The sequence below is a fragment of the Neoarius graeffei genome, chromosome 12 (assembly GCF_027579695.1).
Source record: "Neoarius graeffei isolate fNeoGra1 chromosome 12, fNeoGra1.pri, whole genome shotgun sequence".
NCBI lineage: Eukaryota > Metazoa > Chordata > Actinopteri > Siluriformes > Ariidae > Neoarius > Neoarius graeffei.
Genome location: NC_083580.1, coordinates 20122971 through 20148541, shown reverse-complemented (window position 1 = coordinate 20148541; position 25571 = coordinate 20122971). Strand labels below are relative to the sequence as shown.

Here is a 25571-nt window from a genome sequence, read left to right as displayed (position 1 = left end):
TCCATCTTCCCATCAACTCTGAACAGCTTCCCTGTCCCTGCTGAAGAAAAGCATCCCCATAGCATGATGCTGCCACCACCATGTTTCACAGTGGGGATGGTGTGTGCAGGGTGATGAGCAGTGTTAGTTTTCCACCACACATAGCGCTTTGCATTTAGGCCAAAAAGTTCAACTTTGGTCTCATCTGACCAAAGCACCTTCTTCCACATGTTTGCTGTGTCCCCTACATGGCTTCTTATGCCTGTCTTTCAACAATGGCTTTCTTCTTGCCACTCTTCCAAAAAGGCCAGATTTGTGGAGTGTACGACTTATAGTTGTCCTGTGCACAGATTCTCCCACCTGAGCTGTGGATTTCTGCAGCTCCTCCAGAGTGATCATGGGCCTCTTGGCTGCTTCTCTGACCAGTGCTCTCCTTGCTCGCTCTGTCAGTTTAGGTGGACGGCCATGTCTTGGTAGGTTTGCAGTTGTGCCACGCTTTTTCCATTTTTGAATGATGGATTGAACAGTGCTTCTTGAGATGTTCAGAGCTTGGGATATTTTTTTATAACCTAACCCTGCTTCATAGACGTCGCCAGACCCATTTTAGGGTAGCTCCAGCCACCCTATCTTATGGCAAAGCCACCCTATATTTTTTGCCCTTTTTTTAATTATTTATATTTTTATTTTTTTTCCCAAAAAAAACAAAGGCAGTAAAGCACTGAACATGAGCCATCAAGAACGCAAGTTAATCCGAACAACAGTTTCTGCTTGCTTATTTATTGTTTAATGCAATATTATTAATATCGTTATGATTCCTCCTCATTGGCTCTGTGTCAAGCGTCACGTCGAGTGGTAGGCTAGTAGGACTTAAAAAACTACGCGGGCATTCTGCAGCAGGCGCGGTGCGGGCTTCCATTGAGTTGGGTTTGCAGAGAGTCAGAATTCTATGCTTTCATTTGCAGACACACACGGTGAGATTGTAATTTGATGTCAGTGGTTTGCATTTGCTTAACTTTACCGAGGCTATATTGAGTCTTCTGTAGAATGTTTACATGATTTGTGAAGCACTTGCCCTCTTCAGTTTGCGCAGGAATGCATGACACCTACCATTGTTTTTTTCACATTTTTGTAGTTTAGCTGGTGAAGTTGCTTCAGCAAGCAATTAAATGATGAAAGCAATTTTAAAATAGAATAGAAATGGTGGGAAGTGTGTCCCCAAGGTGTGATGCTCTTGAAATAATGAATTGATTGACAGCCTTAGTAGGTGCTCTGAAAAATGTTCGGCGCACGCTGCGCGCGCACAATACCTTTTCTCCTCTGGATGCTAAGCTACCCCTGTCTCTCAAACCTAGTGACGTCCCTGCCCTGCTTTAAACTTCTCCAGAACTTTATCCCTGACCTGTCCGGTGAGTTCTTTGGTCTTCATGATGCTGTTTGTTCTTCAGTGTTCTCTAACAAACCACTGAGGCCTTCACAGAACAAGTGTATTTATGCTGAGAGTAAATTACACACAGTAGGACTCTATTAACGAATTAGATGACTTCTGAAGGCAATTGATTGCACTGGATTGTATTTAGAGGTATCAGAGTACAGGGGGCTGAATACTAATGCACACCACAGATTTTTTCAGATTTTTATTTGTTTAAAATTTTGAAGACCATTTATCATTTTCGTTTCACTTCACAATTATGTGCTACTCTGTGTTGGTCTATCACAAAATCTCAATAAAAAACTTTCAAGTTTGTGGTTGTAAGGTGGAAAAATGTGAAAAAGTTCAAGGGGTATGAATACTTTTGCAAGGCACTGTATATACAACCCCGATTCCAAAAAAGTTGGGACAAAGTACAAATTGTAAATAAAAACAGAATGCAATAATTTACAAATCTCAAAAACTGCTATTGTATTCACAATAGAACATAGACAACATATCAAATGTCGAAAGTGAGACATTTTGAAATTTCATGCCAAATATTGGCTCATTTGAAATTTCATGACAGCGACACATCTCAAAAAAGTTGGGACAGGGGCAATAAGAGGCTGGAAAAGTTAAAGGTACAAAAAAGGAACAGCTGGAGGACCAAATTGCAACTCATTAGGTCAACTGGCAATAGGTCATTAACATGACTAGGTATAAAAAGAGCATCTTAGAGTGGCAGTGGCTCTCAGAAATAAAGATGGGAAGAGGATCACCAATCCCCCTAATTCTGCACCGACAAATAGTGGAGCAATATCAGAAAGGAGTTCGACAGTGTAAAATTGCAAAGAGTTTGAACATATCATCATCTACAGTGCATAATATCATTAAAAGATTCAGAGAATCTGGAAGAATCTCTGTGCGTAAGGGTCAAGGCCGGAAAACCATACCGGGTGCCTGTGATCTTCGGGCCCTTAGACGGCACTGCATCACATACAGGCATGCTTCTGTATTGGAAATCACAAAATGGGCTCAGGAATATTTCCAGAGAACATTATCTGTGAACACAATTCACCGTGCCATCCACCGTTGCCAGCTAAAACTCTATAGTTCAAAGAAGAAGCCGTATCTAAACATGATCCAGAAGCGCAGATGTCTTCTCTGGGCCAAGGCTCATTTAAAATGGACTGTGGCAAAGTGGAAAACTGTTCTGTGGTCAGACGAATCAAAATTTTAAGTTCTTTATGGAAATCAGGGACGCCGTGTCATTCGGGCTAAAGAGGAGAAGGACGACCCAAGTTGTTATCGGCGCTCAGTTCAGAAGCCTGCATCTCTGATGGTATGGGGTTGCATTAGTGCATGTGGCATGGGCAGCTTACACATCTGGAAAGACACCATCAATGCTGAAAGGTATATCCAGGTTCTAGAGCAACATATGCTCCCATCCAGACGACGTCTCTTTCAGGGAAGACCTTGCATTTTCCAACATGACAATGCCAAACCACATACTGCATCAATTACAGCATCATGGCTGCGTAGAAGAAGGGTCCGGGTACTGAACTGGCCAGCCTGCAGTCCAGATCTTTCACCCATAGAAAACATTTGGCGCATCATAAAACAAGATACGACAAAAAAGACCTAAGACAGTTGAGCAACTAGAATCCTACATTAGACAAGAATGGGTTAACATTCCTATCCCTAAACTTGAGCAACTTGTCTCCTCAGTCCCCAGACGTTTACAGACTGTTGTAAAGAGAAAAGGGGATGTCTCACAGTGGTAAACATGGCCTTGTCCCAACTTTTTTGAGATGTGTTGTTGTCATGAAATTTAAAATCACCTAATTTTTCTCTTTAAATGATACATTTTCTCAGTTTAAACATTTGATATGTCATCTATGTTCTATTCTGAATAAAATATGGAATTTTGAAACTTCCACATCATTGCAATCCGTTTTTATTTACAATTTGTACTTTGTCCCAACTTTTTTGGAATCGGAGTTGTATATAATCTCACACATTCAGAAGGATTCTTTCAGATAATTTCTATAAAAATGCTATTTTATCCATTGACCCAAAATTTGCATTGTGGTTTTGTTTTGATTTTTTTTTTATATTTACTTTATTTACTTTTTATATTTACTTTTTTGTACAGTGGCGCTTGAAAGTTTGTGAACCCTTTAGAATTTTCTATATTTCTGCATAAATATGACCTAAAACATCATCAGATTTTCACACAAGTCCTAAAAGTAGATAAAGAGAACCCAGTTAAACAAATGAGATAAAAATATTATACTTCGTCATTTATTTATTGAGAAAAATGATCCAATATTACATATCTGTGAGTGGCAAAAGTATGTGAACCTCTAGGATTAGCAGTTAATTTGAAGGTGAAATTCGAGTCAGGTGTTTTCAATCAATGGGATGACAATCAGGTGTGAGTGGGCACCCTGTTTTATTTAAAGAACAGGGATCTATCAAAGTCTGATCTTCACAACACATGTTTGTGGAAGTGTATCATGATACGAACAAAGGAGATTTCTGAGGACCTCAGAAAAAGCGTTGTTGATGCTCATCAGGCTGGAAAAGGTTACAAAACCATCTCTAAAGAGTTTGGACTCCGCCAATCCACAATGAGACAGATTGTGTACAAATGGAGGAAATTCAAGACCATTGTTACCCTCCCCAAGAGTGGTTGACCAACAAAGATCACTCCAAGAGCAAGGCGTGTAATAGTTGGCAAGGTCACAAAGGACCGCACGGTAACTTCTAAGCAACTGAAGGCCTCTCTCACATTGGCTAATGTTAATGTTCATGAGTCCACCATCAGGAAAACACTGAACAACAATGGTGTGCATAGCAGGGTTGCAAGGAGAAATCCAGTGCTCTCCAAAAAGAACATTGCTGCTCATCTGGTTTGCTAAAGATCACATGGACAAGCCAGAAGGCTATTGGAAAAATGTTTTGTGGATGGATGAGACCAAACTAGAACTTTTTGGTTTAAATGAGGAGTGTTATGTTTGGAGAAAGGAAAACACTGCATTCCAGCATAAGAACCTTATCCCATCTGTGAAACATAGTGGTGGGAGTATCATGGTTTGGGCCTGTTTTGCTGCATCTGGGCCAGGGCGGCTTACCATCATTGATGGAACAATGAATTCTGAATTATACCAGCGAATTCTAAAGGAAAATGTCAGGACATCTGTCCATGTACTGAATCTCAAGAAAAGGTGGGTCATGCAGCAAGACAATGACCCTAAGCACACAAGTCATTCTACCAAAAATGGTTAAAGAAGAATAAAGGTAATGTTTTGGAATGGCCAAGTCAAAGTCCTGACCTTAATCCAATCGAAATGTTATGGAAGGACCTGAAGTGAGCTCTTCATGTGAGGAAACCCACCAACATCCCAGAGTTGAAGCTGTTCTGTACGGAGGAATGGGCTAAAATTCCTCCAAGCCGGTGTGCAGGACTGATCAACAGTTACCAGAAATGTGTAGTTGCAATTATTGCTGTACAAGGGGGTCACACCAGATATTGAAAGCAAAGGTTCACATACTTTTGCCACTCACAGATCTGTAATATTGGATCATTTTCCTCAATAAATAAATGACCAAGTATAATATTTTTGTCTCATTTGTTTAACTGGGTTCTCTGTATCTACTTTTAGGACTTGTGTGAAAATCTGATGATGTTTTAGGTCATATTTATGCAGAAATATAGAAAATTCTAAAGGGTTCACAAACTTTCAAGCACCACTGTAAGTAATTTCACCTTTGACTTATGGGCCTTTGAGAAGCAAGAGTTACATTTGAGTAATTGATTTTGCAAAATTCTTTTGCAAAATCCTTTACAAAAAAGGGCTTGATTTGGCTTTCCTTTTTTTCCCAGATGTAGACTGATTTTAGTTAGTTAGAGAGGATACAGGAAACTGTATTACTGTTTAAATAGATTGTTTTTATTGAACAATATCACAACTTGAGCCTTACCTTGTTGCCAAAAACAGGAACGTAGCCATCTTTTCCAGCCCATTTCTTCAGGTCAGTGCTTTTGGAGGCACTATTATACCCTATCACTTTAAAAGCCTCATACGACTCATTTACACTGTTGGAGTTGTAGAGAATGAAGAGGGTCGTGATGAGAAAGATCGCCACAAATACAACCATCCGCTTGCTGTGGTGCCCCTATTTTGAAAACACAACACAACGTTGAATCTCTTGAGTGTAAAATCCCTCAGATACTACAGTGTGCTTCAATACTGTGAAATCAAGTTTTCAAAATTGTTTAATGTTTTGTGATATCTGTGGTTTGGTATCCTGATCGAATGGAATATGGAGTTAAAGTGACTGGTAGCAAGAAAGCAGTTTTCTTTGACACTCACTTCAAGTGAATCTCATGCATAGACTTGTTTGAAAGGCACAAGGGTGAGGTCATATGCCAGTCTAGGGGGACAGTGGCAGGTGGAGGCATCTTGTTCACTTTAGAAAAGTAGTAATATCCTATGGGACGCAAGACAGATGCCATCCATGGTGCTGTGCAACACTTTCATGGCTTTCATATACACCATGAGGATAGATCACTCTTGATCTAATACTAACATTTGGAATAAACATAGAAAATATAGTCACACTTCCACAGTCTGAAGCTACCGCAGATCATTATCTCATCTTATTCAATCTACATCTGATGCACCATGCCACGCTACTGTGTCAAACGTACATGCATGTCAACTACTGCACAAAGTTATATCAATAGTCTCCCAGAGTTATCAACTTATGGCCCTTTTCCACTACCCTTTTTCAGCTCACTTCAGCTCGCTTCAGCTCACTTCAGCCCGACACGGCTCGCATTTCGACTATCTAAGAACAGCACGACTCAGCTCGCTTCAGCCCTGCTCAGCCCCCAAAACTCGCACGGTTTTGGAGTAGGGCTGAAGCGAGCCAAACCGAGCTGAGTGAGGCTAGGGGCGTGAGGAGACACTCCCCTGTGCACTGATTGGTGAGGAGGAGTGTCCTCACATGCCCACACACGCCCCGTGAGCACGCTGGGATCTATAAACACCGTAAACCCGGAAGAAGAAGAATTACGAATTACAAGAATTATGAAGCCTTATGCGCCTCGCCTCATCTATACGCTCTTGCCAGTATCTGTTGGCGTTGTCGGTGACAACAAGCCACAGCACCAAGACCAGCAACACTAACGACTCCATGTCCTCCATGTTTATTGTTTACTCTCCGGGTTGTGAGACTACCGCTTAAAAGCTCACTGATGTCACTGTTTATGCCGCCTAACGACATCACCTGACGTCCACCCACTTTCGCTAACTCCACCCAATGTGTCCACCCACTTCCAGCCAGCACGGTTCAGCGCGATTGTAGTCGAAATGCAATGCCAACAGCCCCGCTCAGCTCGACACAGCCCAACTCAGCACGGCACGGCTCAGCCCAACTCAGCCGCATTGGTAGTGGAAAAGCAGCATTAGATTGGATCACTGTCAGATCCCACAGAACTTGATCAGGCAACTGAATGCTTTGAGTCAACGTTCCACTTAAAAGGAAAAATTATTATAAATAATAAACTAGCACCCTGGTATAACGATTATACATACACCTTAAAAAACAGATCACCCGAAAATTAGAATGTGAATGATGTCAAACAAAATCGGTGGTATTCCAATTAGCATGGAAGGAGAGCCTCTTGAAGTAGAAAAGCTCTTAGTGCTGATCGATCAATGTATCTCTCCACCCTAATAGAGGATACCAAAAATAATCCTAGATTCTTATTTAATACCGTTGCAAAATTAGCTAGGAAAAAGACCACCATAGACATATGTATGTGTATGTCTGGTGGCTCTGCTCAGATCAACTCACACAAACTCCCAAGCACCTTGTACAGCTCGCACACTTGAACACCTCATCAGTTGACACAGATTATATGAAAGAGGAAGATTTGCATTGCACAGCACATGTTCATCAAGGGCAAGATGTAGAGTTTTAAAAGACTTGGTTTACAGACCCCCATGCACGTGAAAGATTCACCCTCAAAAGTACATATTGGTCTAAACGTTATTGCGCTGCGCAGGTTCATCTTACTTGTTGTCCGAACAGCTGCATCAATGTTCATCGCAGTGTTCTCAAACATGTTATGCACGGCCTCATGTCAGAGGACTCTGAGGTTGGCTGCTGCCAGCATGATTTATTTGACATTGTTAATTCGATACCCCATGTCTCATTAGCCCCAGGGTTGGGGCTCGTATGTGAGCGCCTGGTGACCGGGCCTTTGCCCATGGGGCCCAGCCTGAAGTGGTGACGTGGGCCCGACCTCCTGTGGGTTCACCACCCACAGAGGTAGCCGTAGGGGGCTGGTACAGTGTGGATTGGGCGGCAGTCGAAGGCAGGGGCCTCGACAACCTGATCCCCGAACACAGCGGCTAGTTGTTGGGACATGGAATGTCACTTCGCTGGGGGGGAAAGAGCCTGAGCTTGTGCGGGAAGTTGAGAGGTACCGGCTAGAGATAGTCAGGCTCACCTCCACGCACAGCTTGGGCTCCGGAACCCAGCTCCTCGAGAGGGGCTGGACTCTCCACTTCTCTGGAGTTGCCCATGGTGAGCGGCGGCGGGCTGGTGTGGGCTTGCTTATAGCTCCCCAGCTCAGCCGCCATGTGTTGGAGTTTAGCCCAGTGAACGAGAGGGTCACCTCTCTGCGCCTTCGGGTCGGGGAGAGGGCTCTTGCTGCTGTTTGTGCCTACGGGCCGAATAGCAGTATAGAGTATCCGGCCTTCTTGGAGTCCCTGGGAGAGGTACTGAGAGGTGCTCAGACTGGGGACTCCATTGTTCTACTGGGGGACTTTAACGCTCACGTGGAAGACGACAGTAACACCTAGAGGGGCATGGTTGGGAGGAATGGCCTCCCCGATCTGAACCCGAGTGGTGCTTTGTTATTGGACTTCTGTGCTCATCATGGTTTGTCCATAACGAACACCATGTTCGAGCATAGGAGTGTCCATAAATGCACGTGGCACCAGGACACCTTAGCTCGGAGGTTGATGATCGACTTTGCTGTCGTTTCATCTGATCTCCGGCCCTATGTCTTGGACACTCGGGTGAAGAGAGGGGCTGATCTGTTAACTGATCACCACCTGGTGGTGTGTTGGATCCACTGGCGGAGGAGGAAGCCGGACAGACCTGGCAGGCCCAAACGTATGGTGAGGGTCTGCTGGGAACGTCTGGCCGAGCACTCTGTCGGGGAGGTCTTTAACTCCCGCCTCCGGGAGAGCTTCTCCCAGCTTCCGAGGGAGGCGGGGGACATTGAGTCTGAGTGGACCATGTTCTCTGCCTCCATTGTCGACGCGGCTGTTCGTAGCTGTGGCCGCAAGGTCTCCGGTGCCTGTTGTGGTGGCAATCCCCGAACCCGGTGGTGGACACCGGAAGTAAGGGATGCCGTCAAGCTGAAGAAGGAGTCCTATCAGGCCATGTTGGCCTCCAGGACTCCTGAGGCAGCTGATGGGTATCGGCAGGCCAGGCATGCCGCAGCTCGGGCAGTTGCGGAGGCAAAAACTCGGATCTGGGAGGAGTTTGGTGAGGCCATGGAGGAGGACTATCAGTCAGCCTCAAGAAAATTCTGGCAAACCGTCCGGCGCCTCAGGAGGGGGAAGCAGTACCCTGCCAACACTGTTTACAGTGCGGGTGGGGAGCTATTGGCCTCAACTGGGGATGTTGTCGGGCGGTGGAAGGAATACTTTGAGGATCTCCTCAATCCCACCGTCACGTCTTCCATTGAGGAAGCAGAGGCTGATGACTCAGAGGTGGACTCGTCCATTACACAAGCCGAAGTCACTGAGGTGGTTTGCAAGCTCCTCGGTGGCAAGGCACCGGGGGTGGATGTGATCCGCCCTGAGTATCTCAAGTCTCTGGATGTTGTGGGGTTGTCTTGGCTGACACGCCTCTGCAACATCGCGTGGCAGTTGGGGACAGTGCCTCTGGAGTGGCAGACCAGGGTGGTGGTCCTTCTTTTTAAGAAAGGGGACCAGAGAGTGTGCTCCAATTATAGGGGAATCGCACTTCTCAGCCTCCCCGGGAAGGTTTACTCCAGGGTACTGGAGAGGAGAATTCGGCCAATAGTCGAATCTCAGATCCAGAAGGAACAATGCGGTTTTTGTCCTGGTCGTGGAACACTGAACCAGCTCTATACCCTTCATAGGGTGCTTGAGGGTTCATGGGAGTTTGCCCAACCAGTCCACAGGTGCTTTGTGGATCTGGAGAAGGCATTCGACCGTGCCCCTTGTGGTAAGTAGGATTTCATCTCTGCTTTTTGCGGATGATGTTGTCCTGTTGGCTTCTTCAAACCAGGACCTTCAGCATGCACTGCGGCGGTTTGCAGTCGAGTGTGAAGCAGCTGGGATGAGAATTAGCACCTCCAAGTCCGAGGCCATGGTTCTCGACTGGAAAAGGGTGGCTTGCCCTCTTCAGGTTGGTGGAGAAGTCCTGCCTCAAGTGGAGGAGTTTAAGTATCTCAGGATCTTGTTCACGAGTGAGGGAAGGATGGAGCGTGAGATCGACAGGCGGATCAGTGCAGCCTCCGCAGTGATGCGGTCGCTTTACCGGTCCATCGTGGTGAAGAAGGAGATGAGCCAAAAGGTGATTTTCCCAGTTAAGAAGGCAAGAAAACCGTCCCAGCCTGATGAGTGGAGGTTTGTCCAAGATCTGCGAGCAGTCAATGCTGCGGTTGTTCCCCGCGCGCCTGACATCCCTAAAGAGCGCTCTGCAGACCACACCCACTCTGGGATTGCCTGACCCCAATAAACCATTTGTTCAAACTGTAGATGAAAAGATATTGTGGGGTATTCTCACCTCACCCTTTTGGTCCCACATGTTGTCTCCCTGGTTCTGTTGGAGATAAAAACATCACATTTGTCAACACAGAGATGGTTAAAGGTCCCCTTGCATTGTTTTTTCATTAATTGTGCGGTGGTCTCTAGTATGAATGAATGCCCTGTGAGCCGGTTTTGGTGAAAAAAATGCTGTGGTTCTCCTGTTTCAGGCTGTTCTAGTTTGGTGGAAGAGTTGGTGGCGGGAGAACGACAAGATTTCAGCTCTTACTCATTAATATTCATGACATGTAAACATGTTACCTCTGATTGGCTAACAGCAATCAGTAAACATGTTACCTCTGATTGGCTAACAGCACTGTGACACTACCTCCAGTGGGTCAGAACAAGCGGATGTGGGTGTCTTTTTGTAAAAACTGTTTCAATTGGCTATTATGGTAGTGGGGGCATGGCCGAGAGTCGGTCTGTGAATGGAGGGCGGAGTCAGGGAAGGTAAGTGGCAGAATCACTGCACCTGACGGGAATTAACGTGTGTTTGTGTGTCTTCCCCAGTGGCCGCACCCTATAAGAGGAGAGGGAGAGCAGAGGAAGGGAGCTCTCTCCCCAACCAGAACGCTTGTGTGTGTGTGTGTGTGTGTGTGTGTGTGTGTGTGTGTGTGTGTGTGCGCGCGCGCGCACAACTGGGAGGGAGTCATTCATTCGTTCATTCATTGATTCATTTATTTATTTAATTGAATACTCCCTGCTGCAGCGGCTCTCATCAAGGCACGAGGCACGGAGCGGAGCTCACTTCGGGGTGTGTGGGGGGAATAATGTCCCCTGGCTGGGAGCTGACAGGCCCTGGCAGCGCTGGTTCGTTTGGGAGAGGGCAGGGGTCGCTGGCTGCCAAGTATGGGGAGGCTGGGACCTAGGGTTAGGGTTAGGTGAATTACGTCCCGAGGCGCGGAGCTAGCCCACCCAGGGAGCACTCTTTCGTTCGGGAGAGGGCAGAGGCCGCTGGCTGCCAAGTCTGGGGAGGCTGGGACCTCCCCTGCCCGAGTTACGACCGTGCAAAGTCGGGCTGGAGCCGCTGTTAGAAACGAAACTGATGCGGAGCACTGCGCCGCGCCTCGGGGCGAATTATGTCCCATGGCGTGGAGCTAGCCTGCCCTGGCAGCGCTGGTTCCTTCGGGAGGGGGCAGAGGTCGCTGGCTGCCAAGTCTGGGGAGGCTGGGACCTCCCCTGCCCCAGTTACGAGCATGCAAAGTCGGGCTGGAGCCGCTGTTAGAAACGAAACTGATGCAGAGCACCGCACCGCGCCTCGGGATGAATTACGTCTCTCTCCTCGCGCTTTTTTCCTGTGGACGGTCGCAAGCCAAGGTGGGCGAGGCCATGAATACTAATTTTCGAAGTGACGTCACTTCGTATGGCTTTTTCTGATCCGCTCGTTTTTCCGACTATTTTCTTTCATAAGCTAATACAGGGAATGGGAGTAGAATTACATTTTCACATGCAGCATGCATATGCAACTCGGAGTGAACTATGGTATTTCAAAAAGAGCCAGTGTTAAACGTTTTTGGTGGAAGGGCACCTTTAAAGTATAACACTGTCATACTTGATATGCCTAACATCATTGTGAAACGTTGTACTGTTCTGAATCCTGCCTCTTTTCTCCCTACAGAGGACAACGGAGAACCACATGACTGTGTCGCTCTCACTAACGATTTTTGTTCCCCCAGGGCAGAAATAAAGAGCGACCCTTTGAGCTGAAGAGGAGAGAGTGCAAGAGAGGGCCAAGAACCCTGGATGATCTGGAGAGATTGTGTAAAGAGGAATGGTCTCAGATACCCTGCTCTGTATCTCCAACCTCATAAAATGTTGTACAAAGTATTTAATGCAGGGGTGCCAATGATAGTGGCACATGTTTTTGTTGAAAATTATTTCTTGATAAGGGATTTGTTTTTCTGTGAATAAATTTTTCAATTAAAGGTTGGATTTTTCTCATTTTTTCGGTGTGAGATGAAGCGACTTCACCAAAAGGTGGATATTTTTTCCTAACCCTTTTGACTAATCTTTACAAGGGGTGCCAATAATTGCGGAGGGCACTGTATCTTAAGAGTAGTTCAGAATCTCTCTGAGCCAGGACTGAAATCTGCCAGTCGAGTATGCTGTGTCAACACTGACACTGCCACACAGTCAGCACGAAGGCTGCCTGAATCAAACACAGATTCCTTGATGGTCAAATCCAACCCATATTTTGAGAAAAATGGACGTTTGTGTAACAAAGTGCTGCAAATGAGCAGGAATCCGACTAAATTTGAAAGTAAAACAATTAACAGTATGTTGTATATTAAGGTAAATACAGAGCAAATATACAAGACTAGAAGCACCCTGGTTCGCTAGTTGGCAGGGAATGTGGAATATTCCAAGGAGGTAAAAATGAGTGGAATATGCAGATCAGTGCATAGAGGGTAGAAACTAAAAACATTCCTCAAGCCTGTGCTTATGAGAGAAAACCAACTTGAGGTTAGCATGTGCTACAAAACCCAGTACCAGTTTATGAATAAAGACTGTAATATACTGTGGATGAAATGAGAATGAGAAGAGGCTCTTCCAGGAGGCCAGTATGTGAAGGAGAAAGGGAAAAGTTAATGCATGATCATGGGATTTACAATGAACACTGGTGCTTAGGGGGCGTGATGCAGAATCCTGATACTGGACTGTATGATTATCATACAATGAAACATTTATTTTTTGTTTTTCGCAATTCCTTTTTTCTCCCATACATCTGAATTTCCTGTCTTTCTTGGCTGTCCATTGTAATGCAAGAATGCATTAGTGTGACGCTAAATGATGATCTATGGTAATGATCTCATATGATTTGAGGAAACTTTACAATCTTTGAAAAATATCTGCAATTGTTTAATAAACTAACAAAATAGACCTTTTTTGGGGGGTGGGGGTGGGGGGTTATATAGGAATCGCCCTGTCCGTCTGTCCGTCCATCCGTCTGTCCGTGTGTCTTGTAATGCCCAGGTCAGACGGCAGGCTGCAACTAGTTTTCAATTACTAGATAACAAAATCGCAGGTACACGCAAGACTGGTCTTATATCGACGCACGACGACGCAGATAATGGCAGAGGGTCTTTAGTAGAGGCAGGTTGATGCAAGTGGATCACGATCTGTTCGCATTTCAGCAGCGATTCGCTTCCAATCGGTGCAAATAGTAGGTTGACGCATGTAGAGGCAGGTGGTCGTGCAACGCTTGAGCGGCCCATCGCAAGTTGAAGCAGGTAGTGGCAGCTAGACGCAGGGAAGACAAGTCTTTAGAGGTGGCTGCGATGCATCGCAGGTAGACGCAGACTGCACCTGCAAATAGTTTACAACAACTTGCGAGCAGTCTTATGGCCTTATATTTTTTAAAGGTTTTCTGTGCGCTGTGTCAACCTGCGTCTAGCCGCGTCTGCTTCTGACTGGTTGCATCCTGTCGTAACAGCTTAAAAACTGCATCTTACAATACGTCTGACCACAACAAAGGATTTGACGCAAAACGCCTGCGTCCACCTGCGATCGGTTGCCACCCGACCGATCGCAGGTTGCAGCATGCGTCTTTCTGCCGTCTGACCTGGGCATAAGCGCAACTCCTTCTAAATGGTTCAATGGATTTTGACGAAACTTTACACAGTTGCAGTATACCACCTGAAGATGTGCATAAAGAAAAATAATCCCGAACCAAGGTCTTAAAGATACTTAAAAGTCAATCCAAAATCCCTGTCAGAAATACAAAGGATGAAAAAAGATGCTAAATTCTCACCATCTGTTCCATTGCCATTAGAGAAGTCAGCTACCAGATATTTGAAAGTGAATTTCTTGAATATCAGTTCACTCATTCTTCATTTTTGTTCTCTGATGAAAGATGAAATTGTCCAACAGAGCCATATCACCACAGAGACCTGGCTAATTCCTTCTGAGATCCATCCAGAAATACAAAACTTTAACAGCTTGCATCTTGATCATGTGGGTTGCCAAAGAAAACAAAGAAATGGTGGATTGCTTCTATATATTCATCAGGACGTATATATAGTGAAGCAAATGAATGTGAGAGATGTGCCAATTGAGTATCAGATGATTATTGTGTCACCAGCTGAGGATAGAGCAGTGCGTTTTGTGGTTCTCAAATGATACAATCATCTGAAAACCAGCGTTCAGGATTTTCTTTCTGGAATGGAGAGACTTTTATCCCAGACTCCAGATAGTGCTAAAGCTGTAGTTATGACAGACATTTTCATGCAAAACAGTGATACAAAAACTCTTGGATCTGTGCAAATATTACAGATGTCGCCAGTTGTGCAAGTTTCCCCACACGTAAAAGAGGTCTTATTGACCACTTCTATACAAACATTCATTTAGATGTCATTCTGTCAACAATACCCGTGTACTATAGTGATCACCAGCTTTTGTCTGCAGCCATACCATTCAAGTTTTTGCAGTAAATTATGTTGGGTTTTTAAAAGAGTGAGTGCATATAAGTAATATGACAAATATTCTTGACCAAATCAGTTGATTTATAAATTCTTATGCCCAGGTCAGATGGCAGAAAGATGCATGCTGCGACCTGCGATCGGTTGGGTGGCAACCGAACGCAGGTGGACGCAGGCGTTGTGTGTCAAATCCTTCATTGTGGTTAGACGTATTGCAAGACAGTTTTTAAGCTGAATCTTGTCACAAGCCAGCCGGGAACATCTATGTCCTGATTGGATCTTTCAGCGCATTCCCTGGTTTCTGGACTCTATCATGCTTTTTTCAACCTGTGATTGGTCACTCAAGCGTTGCACAACCGCCTGCGTCTACATGCGTCAGCCTACTACAGTGCCTTGCAAAAGTATTCATACCCCTTGAACTTTTTCACATTTTTCCACCTTACAACCACAAACTTGAAAGTTTTTTATTGAGATTTTGTGATAGACCAACACAGAGTAGCACATAATTGTGAAGTGAAACGAAAATGATACATGGTCTTCAAAATTTTAAACAAATAAAAATCTGAAAAATGTGGTGTGCATTAGTATTCAGCCCCCTGTACTCTGATACCTCGAAATACAATCCAGTGCAATCAATTGCCTTCAGAAGTCATCTAATTCGTTAATAGAGTCCTACTGTGTGTAATTTACTCTCAGCATAAATACACTTGTTCTGTGAAGGCCTCAGTGGTTTGTTAGAGAACACTGAAGAACAAACAGCATCATGAAGACCAAAGAACTCACCAGACAGGTCAGAGATAAAGTTCTGGAGAAGTTTAAAGCAGGGTTAGGTTATAAAAAAATATCCTAAGCTTTGAACATCTCAAGAAGCACTGTTCAATCCATCATTCAAAAATGGAAAAAGGATGGCACAACTGCAAACCTACCAAGACATGGCCGTCCACCTAAACTGACAGAGCGAGCAAGGAGAGCACTGGTCAGAGAAGCAGCCAAGAGGCCCATGATCACTCTGGAGGAGCTGCAGAAATCCACAGCTCAGGTGGGAGAATCTGTGCACAGGACAACTATAAGTCGTACACTCCACAAATCTGGCCTTTTTGGAAGAGTGGCAAGAAGAAAGCCATTGTTGAAAGACAGGCATAAGAAGCCATGTAGGGGACACAGCAAACATGTGGAAGAAGGTGCTTTGGTCAGATGAGACCAAAGTTGAACTTTTTGGCCTAAATGCAAAGCGCTGTGTGTGGTGGAAAACTAACACTGCTCATCACCCTGCACACACCATCCCCACTGTGAAACATGGTGGTGGCAGCATCATGCTATGGGGATGCTTTTCTTCAGCAGGGACAGGGAAGCTGTTCAGAGTTGATGGGAAGATGGATGGAGCTAAATACAGGGCAATCCTGGAAGAAAACCTGTTGGAGGCTGCAAAAGACTTGAGACTGGGAAGGAGATTCACCTTCCAGCAAGACAATGACCCTAAACATACAGCCAGAGCTACAATGGAATGGTTTAGATCAAAGAATATTCATGTGTTAGAATGGCCCAGTCAAAGTCCAGACCTAAATCCCATTGAGCATCTGTGGCAAGACTTGAAAATTGCTGTTCACAGACGCTCTCCATCCAATCTGGCTGAGCTTGAGTTATTTTGCAAAGAAGAATGGGCAAAAATTTCAGTGTCTAGATGTGCAAAGCTGGTAGAGACATACCACAAAAGACTTGCAGCTGTAATTGCAGCAAAAGGTGGCTCTACAAAGTATTGACGCAGGGGGGCTGAATACTAATGCACATCAATTTTTTCAGATTTTTATTTGTTTAAAATTTTGAAGAATTTATCATTTTCATTTCACTTCACAATTATGTGCTACTCTGTGTTGGTCTATCACATAAAATCTCAATAAAAAACTTTTAAGTTTGTGGTTGTAAGGTGGAAAAATGTGAAAAAGTTCAAAGGGTATGAATACTTTTGCAAGGCACTGTATTTGCACCAACTGGAAACAAATCGCAGCTGAAATGCAAACAGATCATGATCCACTTGCGTCAACCTGCCTCTACTAAAGACCCTCTGCCATTATCTGCGTCGTCATGCGTCGACGCAAGACCAGTCTTGCGTGTACTTGCGATTTTGTTATCGCAGGTAGACGCAAGTAATTGAAAACTAGTTGCAGCCTGTCGTCTGACCTGGGCATTATCCATTAAACACACAACAGATGTGAACATTTCTTATTGAATGGTTTTCAAAAAATTAAGGAGAATATTAATATGTATTGTTTTCAAAAATCTTTAATCAACCAATTTTGGTTTCAAATAGGGAGATGATAGAGCACAGGATTTATAAATCAATTTGAAATGGCCTTATTCAGTCTTCAAGAAGACACACTGTGTTTGCTCTGTTTCTTAACATGTCCTTTCTGGACTTTGCTGTTCCACTCCATGATACTGTACCAAATGGATTTAGACCCCATATATTATTGAGATGAATGACAAACAGGAATTTGAATCACGGTGTTGCAGGGGTATCGTTTTTTTAAGCTCACACACAGATCCAGTTGACAAATTTTGTTGTGAGAGGGGGGTATTCTAAAGTGAGTTTACTCACAGTTCTAGTTAAAATCTAACCTCCTCTTACCTTTTCCACCAACCGCAGCCCCATTCTCCTGCTACTGATTGACTATTACATGATTTATTTGAGTCTTTATGCCTAGAGAAAGAGAGAAAGAAATAGTACATTTACTAACTGAGTATGAATGGTTAAACTGAGGCAAGGGTGTACAATCACAATGTCATGTTTAATACAGTTGTGGTCAGAAGTTTACATACAGTTACATGAATGTCATCTTGGATATGAATGTCATGGCAATATTTGGGCTTTCAGTAATTTCTTTGAACTGTTCTTTTTCTGTGGCAGAATGATTGCACAGCATACAACTTTAATTAAAAAAAACACAAAGTTTTAATTTTCTTTGGGTTTTCTGAAATAAACACAGGGTCAAAATTATACATACAGGGTCAAAGATTTACATACATTCACTTAGATTATTAATTCAGAGGTGTTGAAACTTCCAAAATGTCTCTTATCTTGCCAAGACTGAGGTCTCTTAACTTCCTGTTAGTGATCATGATTGACTACAGCTGGTAGCTTCTCTGTACCTTCATAAAAAGGGTTTGTTTACAGCACTCATTGGACTGACCAACACACAGTAAAATGGGAAAGTCCAAGGAGCTCAGTGCAGACCTGAGAAAGAGGATCACAGATATACACAACTCCGGAACGTCTCTTGGAGCCACTTCTTTTTTTTATTTTATTTTTTATACTGGTGGCACGGTGGTGTAGTGGTTAGCGCTGTCGCCTCACAGCAAGAAGGTCCGGGTTCGAGCCCCGTGGCCGGCGAGGGCCTTTCTGTGCGGAGTTTGCATGTTCTCCCCGTGTCCGCGTGGGTTTCCTCCGGGTGCTCCGGTTTCCCCCACAGTCCAAAGACATGCAGGTTAGGTTAACTGGTGACTCTAAATTGACCGTAGGTGTGAATGTGAGTGTGAATGGTTGTCTGTGTCTGTGTGTCAGCCCTGTGATGACCTGGTGACTTGTCCAGGGTGTACCCTGCCTTTCGCCCGTAGTCAGCTGGGATAGGCTCCAGCTTGCCTGCGACCCTGTAGAACAGGATAAAGCGGCTAGAGATAATGAGATGAGATTTTTTATACTCTTTTTATTGGTTTTTCAATTTTTATAAACACAAACATTAGAAAAAACAAAACAAACAACAAAACATACAAAACAAAAAAGTCCCACCCCAACATAACCTAACCTATCAGACAGCGCTGCGCTATATATATCTATGTATACATAAAGTAAGTAAATAGAAAGACGACAGGAGACAGGTACACAAAGAGCACATACATGAAATAAATGAAAAAGAAGACAGTCCTCATCTTCCAGGGACAAATGGTGAGTTAAAGCTTCTGTAAGAAGGAATGCAATGGTTCCCAGATCCTCCAAAACTTGTCTGATTTATGATTAAGGTCATGAGTCAACTTCTCGAGAGGAATAAGCAAAAGAATTATCAACAGACATTTGGTGTCCGTGTCCGAGAAATTATCTGGAGCATGGCCAAGTAGACAGAAAAAAGGAGTCAGAAAAAACTGTTTACCAGTGACCCCCTGGATTACAGAGTGAACCCCCTTCCAGAAAGTCTGGATGTGGTCACATGACCAAAACAAGTGAATAAATGTACCTTTGCATGTTTTACATTTATAACAAAGGTTAGACGTGTCAGGGAACATTCTCTGGAGGCGAACAGGTGTGTAATAAGTTCGGTGAAAAAATTTAAAGTTCTGTTCATGTATAGAGATTGAAGTACATTTAGGAAAACCCCCGCTGCAGATCTTGTCCCAGTCTACAGGATTAAACGTCACCTCCAGATCACGCTCCCACAACAGCCTCAGAGAGTCGTAGCCTGAACAATCAGAATAAAGTAATGAAGTATAAATCTTGGAAATCAGTGCCTTGGGAGATTTGGCCAAAACTATAGTATTTTCCAGCTCTGACAGTCTCATGCGGATCCCGCCTGTCCTCAAGAGAGACCCTATAAAATGATGAATTTGGAGATACTTGTAAAAATCCGTGTGGGGGATATTAAAACCAGCCCTGATTTGCTCAAATTACTTAACAGAGTCAGAGACCAACAGGTCTGTAAAGTTTGACAGGCCCTTCGATGTCCACTCCATCAAACCAATACTCCTAATCTGTGCTGGTAAATCTGGATTCAGAGCCAGGGGAGAACGGAGAGAGATGGCAGGGGGAATAATTAGGTATTTCTTCACATCTCGCCAAACCAGTAATGTGTTATAGACAATTATGTTATTCTTGAGATGATTTAACTGATCTATATTCTTGATAAAAGGAAGAGAGTTAAGCCTTCTGGGATAACAAGATAGGGATTCAAGACCCAACCATAAGGAATCTTTCCTGTTCATAAACCAATTTGACATCGTTTTAAGTTGTGCTGACCAATAATATAGTTGTAGATTGGGCAGGGATAAGCCTCCCAGATCCTTTGGCTTAGTAAGTATAGAGAACTTAACTCTTTGGTGTTTGTTATTCCAAATATAGCGAGAGATAAGAGAGTTCAGTGACTTAAAGAAGGCAAGGGTCAAATAGAACGGGAGATTTTGAAATACATTGTTCAACCAAGGAAGAATGTTCATTTTTATAGTGTTGATTTTCCCAAGAAGAGAAGTTGGTAAGGAAGCCCATTTTGTCAGATCATTCTTAACCTTTTGAATTAGGGGTGAGTAATTAGTTTCAAACAGATTATTTAAGTCAGGAGTGACAGAGATACCTAAATACAACCCCGATTCCAAAAAAGTTGGGACAAAGTACAAATTGTAAATAAAAACGGAATGCAATAATTTACAAATCTCAAAAACTGATATTGTATTCACAATAGAACATAGACAACATATCAACTGTCGAAAGTGAGACATTTTGAAATTTCATGCCAAATATTGGCTCATTTGAAATTTCATGACAGCAACACATCTCAAAAAAGTTGGGACAGGAGCAATAAGAGGCTGGAAAAGTTAAAGGTACAAAAAAGGAACAGCTGGAGGACCAAATTGCAACTCATTAGGTCAATTGGCAATAGGTCATTAACATGACTGGGTATAAAAAGAGCATCTTGGGTGGGGTTTACATTAGACCGTATCAGCAGATCATCAGATTAACGTTTTTAAAACGATTAGCGTGCACACAGCAACGCCAATACACGATTCGCGTGCACACAGCAACGCCAATACACGGATACGCTCGGCTCTGCAGGCATCCTGCGCTCCAAATCACTCCGCCCTGAACAGCAAGTGCCCTCTGGAGGGTGCGCACTCCGGCCCTGAGCAGCTCACAGAGCGCGCGAGTGAAGCGCACGAGCAGTGATTCGGGACTGAGCCTCTGTGTGTGTGATCCCAGTGCATGTCGGGCATGCGCGTCACTTAGCACTTGCAAGTGGAAGGATGTCAAGCCTAAAGACAATCATAACTACACAATGGGCAGTATTTGCATCAGTATTTGCAGTATTTTCATACTTTTATACTCTTTAATGAAAGGTGATACAAGGCGGAAGTCCGCGGCGTTTTTCAGCAGTCGCGTCACATGACCAACGCCAGCGAATCAGGAAGGTGGATGTCACAGTGACGTTGTCCAATGACGACGCCAGCTAGAGCTCAGCACAGCGTATCCGCGTATTCTCAATGTTTACACAGCACCGGACCAGACACGATCTGGATTGAATACGTGGACCCTGGCGGATTCCCGTTTCCCAGCGTTTCCAGGCGTTTTAATGTAAACGGACAGTGCATCCGCGAAGAAAACGAGACAGATACGGTCTAATGTAAACTTGGCCTTGGAGTGGCAGCGGCTCTCAGAAGTAAAGATGGGAAGAGGATCACCAATCCCCCTAATTCTGCACCGACAAATAGTGGAGCAATATCAGAAAGGAGTTCGACAGTGTAAAATTGCAAAGAGTTTGAACATATCATCATCTACAGTGCATAATATCATCAAAAGATTCAGAGAATCTGGAAGAATCTCTGTGTGTAAGGGTCAAGGCCGGAAAACCATACTGGGTGCCCGTGATCTTCAGGCCCTTAGACGTCACTGCATCACATACAGGCATGCTTCTGTATTGGAAATCACAAAATGGGCTCAGGAATATTTCCAGAGAACATTATCTGTGAACACAATTCACCGTGCCATCCGCCGTTGCCAGCTAAAACTCTATAGTTCAAAGAAGAAGCCGTATCTAAACATGATCCAGAAGCGCAGACGTCTTCTCTGGACCAAGGCTCATTTAAAATGGACTGTGGCAAAGTGGAAAACTGTTCTGTGGTCAGACGAATCAAAATTTGAAGTTCTTTATGGAGATCAGGGACGCCGTGTCATTCGGACTAAAGAGGAGAAGGACAACCCAAGTTGTTATCAGTGCTCAGTTCAGAAGCCTGCATCTCTGATGGTATGGAGTTGCATTAGTGCATGTGGCATGGGCAGCTTACACATATGGAAAGACACCATCAATGCTGAAAGGTATATCCAGGTTCTAGAGCAACATATGCTCCCATCCAGACGACGTCTCTTTCAGGGAAGACCTTGCATTTTCCAACATGACAATGCCAAACCACATACTGCATCAATTACAGCATCATGGCTGCGTAGAAGAAGGGTCCGGGTACTGAACTGGCCAGCCTGCAGTCCAGATCTTTCACCCACAGAAAACATTTGGCGCATCATAAAACAGAAGATACGACAAAAAAGACCTAAGACAGTTGAGCAACTAGACAATTAGACAAGAATGGGTTAACATTCCTATCCCTAAACTTGAGCAACTTGTCTCCTCAGTCCCCAGACGTTTACAGACTGTTGTAAAGAGAAAAGGGGATGTCTCACAGTGGGAAACATGGCCTTGTCCCAACTTTTTTGAGATGTGTTGTTGTCATGAAATTTAAAATCACCTAATTTTTCTCTTTAAATGATACATTTTCTCAGTTTAAACATTTGATATGTCATCTATGTTCTATTCTGAATAAAATATGGAATTTTGAAACTTCCACATCATTGCATTCCGTTTTTATTTACAATTTGTACTTTGTCCCAACTTTTCTGGAATCGGGGTTGTATTTGAAACCCCTCTTAGACACTTGAAAAGGAGATTGAATTGACATATCCTGGGGAATATTAAAGGGCGTAGCGACCGACTTCCCTAGGTTGATCTTATAACCCAATAAGGTAATGAATATGGCTATAGATTTCAAAACTGCCGGAATAGATTTCTCGGGTTTATTCAAATATAAAAGGACTTCATCTGCAAATAAGGAAATAATGTGGTTTTCATCACCTACCCTAACTCCAGGTATATCACAGTTAATTCTGATGACCTCGGCTAAAGGTTCAATAAACAATATAAATAATAAAGGTGACAGGGGACACCCCTGTCTGTAGCCCCTGCACACCTGGAAGCCATCAGACAGCAGGCCGTTAGTATTAATTGTGGCTATTGGGTCTGAATAGAAAGTTTTAATCATATTAATGAAGTTAGAGCCCAGACCGAATTTTTCTAATCCCAGAAACAAAAAAGACCATTCCACTCGGTTCAAGGCCTTTTCGGCATCAAGGGAGACTATCAGCGCCGGGTTTTTATGAGTATTAAGATACTGAACGACATTAAGAGCACGGCGTACATTGTCTGTGCCATATCTTGATTTTACAAACCCTGTCTGATCTGGGTTTATTATTTTCAGAAGGATGTTTTCTAATCTCCGAGCCAGTACCTTTGCAACAATTTTGTAGTCCACATTTAGGAAACTAATAGGCCTAAATGATGAACAATCCAAAGGGTTTTTATATTTTTTTAAAAGCAGACTAATAGAAGCGTAACTCCAGGAGGGGGGGATGCCGTCTCTTAAAATACCATTGATGGCAGACATAAAAATGGGATGGATCTCTGTCCAGAATTTCTTAAAAAATTCCAGTGGAAACCCATCTGGGTCTGGAAACTTCCCATTTGGCATAGATTGGATCGCGGCCCAGACCTCCTCTGGCGTGAATGCAGCGTCTAACCTGGAGCGATCCTCTTCCGCAGTGGTAGGCAAAGGAATCTCATCTCATCTCATTATCTCAAGCCGCTTTATCCTTCTACAGGGTCGCAGGCAAGCTGGAGCCTATCCCAGCTAACTACGGGCGAAAGGCGGGGTACACCCTGGACAAGTCGCCAGGTCATCACAGGGCTGACACATAGACACAGACAACCATTCACACTCACATTCACGCCTACGGTCAATTTAGAGTCACCAGTTAACCTAACCTGCATGTCTTTGGACTGTGGGGGAAACCGGAGCACCCGGAGGAAACCCACGCGGACACGGGGAGAACATGCAAACTCCACACAGAAAGGCCCTCGCCGGCCCCGGGGCTCGAACCCAGGACCTTCTTGCTGTGAGGCGACAGCGCTAACCACTACACCACCGTGCCGCCCCAGGCAAAGGAATATTGTTCAAATATGAAGTGATAGCGGTGGCGTCAGCCTTCTCTGGACTATACAGGGATTTATAGAAATCCCAGAATGTGCTATTGACGATCACTGGATCACATGTGACATCCCCATTTTGTGTTATCATACAACCCCAATTCCAAAAAAGTTGGGACAAAGTACAAATTGTAAATAAAAATGGAATGCAATGATGTGGAAGTTTCAAAATTCCATATTTTATTCAGAATAGAACATAGATGACATATCAAATGTTTAAACTGAGAAAATGTATCATTTAAAGAGAAAAATTAGGTGATTTTAAATTTCATGACAACAACACATCTCAAAAAAGTTGGGACAAGGCCATGTTTCCCACTGTGAGACATCCCCTTTTCTCTTTACAACAGTCTGTAAACGTCTGGGGACTGAGGAGACAAGTTGCTCAAGTTTAGGGATTGGAATGTTAACCCATTATTGTCTAACGTAGGATTCTAGTTGCTCAACTGTCTTAGGTCTTTTTTGTCGTATCTTCCGTTTTATGATGCGCCAAATGTTTTCTATGGGTGAAAGATCTGGACTGCAGGCTGGCCAGTTCAGTACCCGGACCCTTCTTCTACGCAGCCATGATGCTGTAATTGATGCAGTATGTGGTTTGGCATTGTCATGTTGGAAAATGCAAGGTCTTCCCTGAAAGAGACGTCGTCTGGATGGGAGCATATGTTGCTCTAGAACCTGGATATACCTTTCAGCATTGATGGTGTCTTTCCAGATGTGTAAGCTGCCCATGCCACACGCACTAATGCAACCCCATACCATCAGAGATGCAGGCTTCTGAACTGAGCGCTGATAACAACTTGGGTCGTCCTTCTCCTCTTTAGTCCGAATGACACGGCGTCCCTGATTTCCATAAAGAACTTTTGCAATTTTACACTGTCAAACTCCTTTCTGATATTGCTCCACTATTTGTCAGTGCAGAATTAGGGGAATTGGTGATCCTCTTCCCATCTTTACTTCTGAGAGCCGCTGCCACTCCAAGATGCTCTTTTTATACCCAGTCATGTTAATGACCTATTGCCAATTGACCTAATGAGTTGCAATTTGGTCCTCCAGCTGTTCCTTTTTTGTACCTTTAACTTTTCCAGCCTCTTATTGCCCCTGTCCCAACTTTTTTGAGATGTGTTGCTGTCATGAAATTTCAAATGAGCCAATATTTGGCATGAAATTTCAAAATGTCTCACTTTTGACATTTGATATGTTGTCTATGTTCTATTGTGAATACAATATCAGTTTTTGAGATTTGTAAATTATTGCATTCCATTTTTATTTACAATTTGTACTTTGTCCCAACTTTTTTGGAATCGGGGTTGTATTAATTGAGCGATCATTATTTTGATTTTTTAATTGGTGGGCAAGCAGGTGACTGGACTTATTACCAAATTCATAATATTTCTGTTTAGTGTAAAGTAATAGTTTCTGGACATGGCAAGTATGATCCATATTGAGTTCGGTCTTAGCAGCCACTAGTGTCTTTAAGTTTGCTTGGGCCTGGAAACTTCCCATTTGGCATAGATTGGATCGCGGCCCAGACCTCCTCTGGCGTGAATGCCAGAGGAGGAATGCCAGTCACAGGGTGACTGTTTATGTATTTGCTCCAACCTAGTCACTTCTTTTTCAAGTTTTTTTCAGTTTTCCTCTAAGGCTTTTTTCTGATGAGCACTATAGGAAATAAGGTGTCCACGCAAAGTGGCTTTAGCTGCATCCCAGATTGTAGCAGGGGACACCGGAAAGCTTTTATTATCAAGCCAGAATTGTAATAGGTTGTTCCGGACAAAGGTGCAAAAAAAGTCGCTATTCAAAAATGACGTGTTGAATCTCCAAATAGGAGTTT

At 43.8% G+C, this 25571-nt stretch overlaps 1 protein-coding gene across 2 annotated transcripts in view; it reads right to left on the bottom strand.

The window, feature by feature from the left end:
• Positions 1 to 25571, bottom strand: part of st6galnac6 (ST6 (alpha-N-acetyl-neuraminyl-2,3-beta-galactosyl-1,3)-N-acetylgalactosaminide alpha-2,6-sialyltransferase 6) — a 53815-nt gene that overhangs the window by 7355 nt on the left and 20889 nt on the right. Inside the window, exons 2-4 of one of the 2 annotated variants that reach the window (XM_060935634.1) lie at positions 17302 to 17373; positions 10238 to 10273; positions 5378 to 5572 (exon numbers count right to left, since the gene is read on the bottom strand). In XM_060935634.1, coding sequence (XP_060791617.1) covers positions 5378 to 5572; positions 10238 to 10273; positions 17302 to 17325 — 255 coding nt within the window. In that variant the 5' untranslated portion in view covers positions 17326 to 17373. The remainder of the gene's footprint in view (positions 1 to 5377; positions 5573 to 10237; positions 10274 to 17301; positions 17374 to 25571) is intronic. The other variant, XM_060935635.1, reaches the window with a different exon arrangement.